Source organism: Numida meleagris, unplaced genomic scaffold, assembly GCF_002078875.1.
Source record: "Numida meleagris isolate 19003 breed g44 Domestic line unplaced genomic scaffold, NumMel1.0 unplaced_Scaffold1473, whole genome shotgun sequence".
NCBI classification, from domain to species: domain Eukaryota; kingdom Metazoa; phylum Chordata; class Aves; order Galliformes; family Numididae; genus Numida; species Numida meleagris.
In genome coordinates, this window is record NW_018363261.1 from 1 (window position 1) to 2,300 (window position 2,300).

Consider the following 2,300-nt stretch of genomic DNA (forward strand, 5'->3'; position numbering starts at 1 on the left):
CTGCATCTCCTGCACCCCATCCTTGCAGCATGGGTGCAGCGTGGGCTCAGACCCGCATTTCTTGCACCTCATCTTTGCAGCATGGGTGCACAATGGGCTCAGGTCTGCGTCTCCTGCACCCCATCCTTGCAGCGTGGGTGCAGCGTGGGCTCAGATCTGCATCTCCTGCACCCCGTCCTTGCAGCATGGGTGCACAGCGGGCTCAGATCTGCATCTCCTGCACCCCGTCCTTGCAGCGTGGGCTGAGACCCGCATTCCTTGTGCCCCGTCCTCGCAGCGCGGGGCTCAGATCTGCGTCTCCTGCACCCTGTCCTTGGCGCAGTGCGGGTGCAGCAGGAAGGGCTCAGCTCGGGGGGCTCCGGGCGCGTGCAGGGCGCTGTTCTCGGTCCAGGGAGGCGGGCAATGCGCCGGGCGTTCTCGGTGTTCCCCGGCCCCGTCCCCGCGCGGCCCGGCTCCGGCGGCCGTGGCCACGTCCTCGTCCACCTGGATGATCTCGACGGTGCGGGCGGCGGTGACGGTGGCGCGGCGCTGGTGCCGCTTGCGCAGCTTGTAGAAGGCGATGAGCATGGCGGCGGCCAGCAGGGTGACGGCCACGAAGCAGCCGATGATGATCTTGGTGGTGCGCATCACCTCGTCCAGGCTGGTGTGCGGCGCCTCGCGGTTGTCGGAGTCCGGCGACGAAGGGGCGGTGGGGCCGCGGCGCGTGCCCCGCACCAGGACGGTGGCGGTGGCGGTGTAGGCCGGGCGGTAGGCGGTGGGTGCCGTCGGAGGAACGGCTTTGGCCGCTTTGGGTGCCGCGGCGGCGGCGTCGTTGTCCGGGCCCGCTTCGGTGGTCTCAACGGTGACGGTGGTGAAGAAGCTGTAGGCCGAAGCGTCGAGCTCGGCGGCGCTGACGTTGAGGTAGGCCGAGGCGTTGGCGCTGCCGGCCGCGTTGGCCGCCATGCAGGTGTAGAGGCCGGTGTCGGCCGTCAGGACGTGCGAGAAGTTGAGCGTGCCGTCGTGCAGCACGGCCAGGCGCGGGCGGGCCGACGCGTGGCTCAGCACCGCCCCGTCGGGCAGCAGCCAACGCACCGCCGCCATGGCGCCCGTCCGGCAGCGCAGGGCCGCCCCGCGGCCTTCCGAGATGTTGAGGTCGGCCGGAGCGTCGGCCAGGAACGGCGCTGAGCAACGCAGGGCCGCCCGCTCCACCTCGAGCAGGAAGCGGCCCCTCATGGCCGGCGGCGCGTGGCAGCGTCCGCAGCACGACGAGTTGCTGGGCAGGGACTCGCGGAGCCAGGCCGCCAGCCAGAGCGCCTCGCAGCCGCAGGCCCAGGGGTTGTGGTGGAGGTGAGGCTCGACCAGGAAGCGCAGCGGGGCGAAGAGGTCGTGGGGCAGGGCCGACAGGTTGTTGTGGGCCAGGTTGAGCTCGACCAGCGCCGTCAGCTCGTCGAAGGCGTTGCGCTCGATCAGGCTGATCTGCGAGCTCATGATCCACAGCTTGCGCAGGGCGCGCAGGCCGCGGAAGGCGCCGGGCCGCAGGCGGGGGAAGTGGTTCCCCGACAGCTCCAGCTCCTCCAGCCCCACCAGCGGCGCCAGGTTGGGCACCTCGCGCATGTTGCACATGCCCAGGTTGAGGTACTTGAGGTTGTCCAGGCCTTCGAAGGCGCCGTCCGAGATGTACTCGAGCTTCTTGAGCTCGCCCAGGTCCAGGCGCAGCAGCGAGGGCACGCGGTTGAAGGCGTAGGACGGGATGCTCTCGATGGGGTTGTTGCGCAGCCACAGCTCGCGCAGCTTGGACAGGTACTCGAAGGCGCCGCTGGGCACCACGGTCAGCCAGTTGTCGAACAGCTCGAGGGTGTTGAGGTTGGCCAGGCCGCTGAAGGCGCCCACCTCCACCTGGCGGATGGCGTTGCGGCCCAGCTGCAGCACCTCCAGGCGGTGCAGGTGGCGGAAGGTGTCGGCCTGCACCAGCGCGATGTTGTTCTCCATCAGGTTGAGGTACCGCGTGTTGGGGGGGACGCCGGCGGGGGCGCGGGAAAGGCCGCGCCGGGTGCACACCACTTTGCCCAGCTGGCCGCTGCACGAGCAGGCGGAGGGGCACGGGGGGGACGAGGAGGAGGAGGAGGAGGACGAAGAAGAGGAGGAGGAGGAGGAGGAGGAGGAGGAGGAAGGAGAGGAGGGGGGGGGCGAGGCGGCGGCGCACAGCGTCCAGGCGTGCAGCGTCAGGCAGGCCAGCAGCGAGGCGGGGGGCTGCCGCCGCGGGAGCCTCATGGTGGGGAGGGGGCATCCTTCAGCATCGTCCGGGCTTTTTTTTCTTTTTT

General features: G+C 70.2%; 1 protein-coding gene across 1 annotated transcript; it reads right to left on the bottom strand.

The window, feature by feature from the left end:
* Positions 1–285: 285 nt before the first annotated feature.
* LRRC4 (leucine rich repeat containing 4) lies at positions 286–2,121 on the bottom strand (the record flags this gene model as incomplete). The annotated part of the gene is made up of 1 exon (XM_021381987.1): positions 286–2,121. A coding segment is annotated over one exon (1,836 nt), but the record flags the coding sequence as incomplete, so codon positions are not given.
* Between the last annotated feature and the right edge of the window lie 179 nt (positions 2,122–2,300).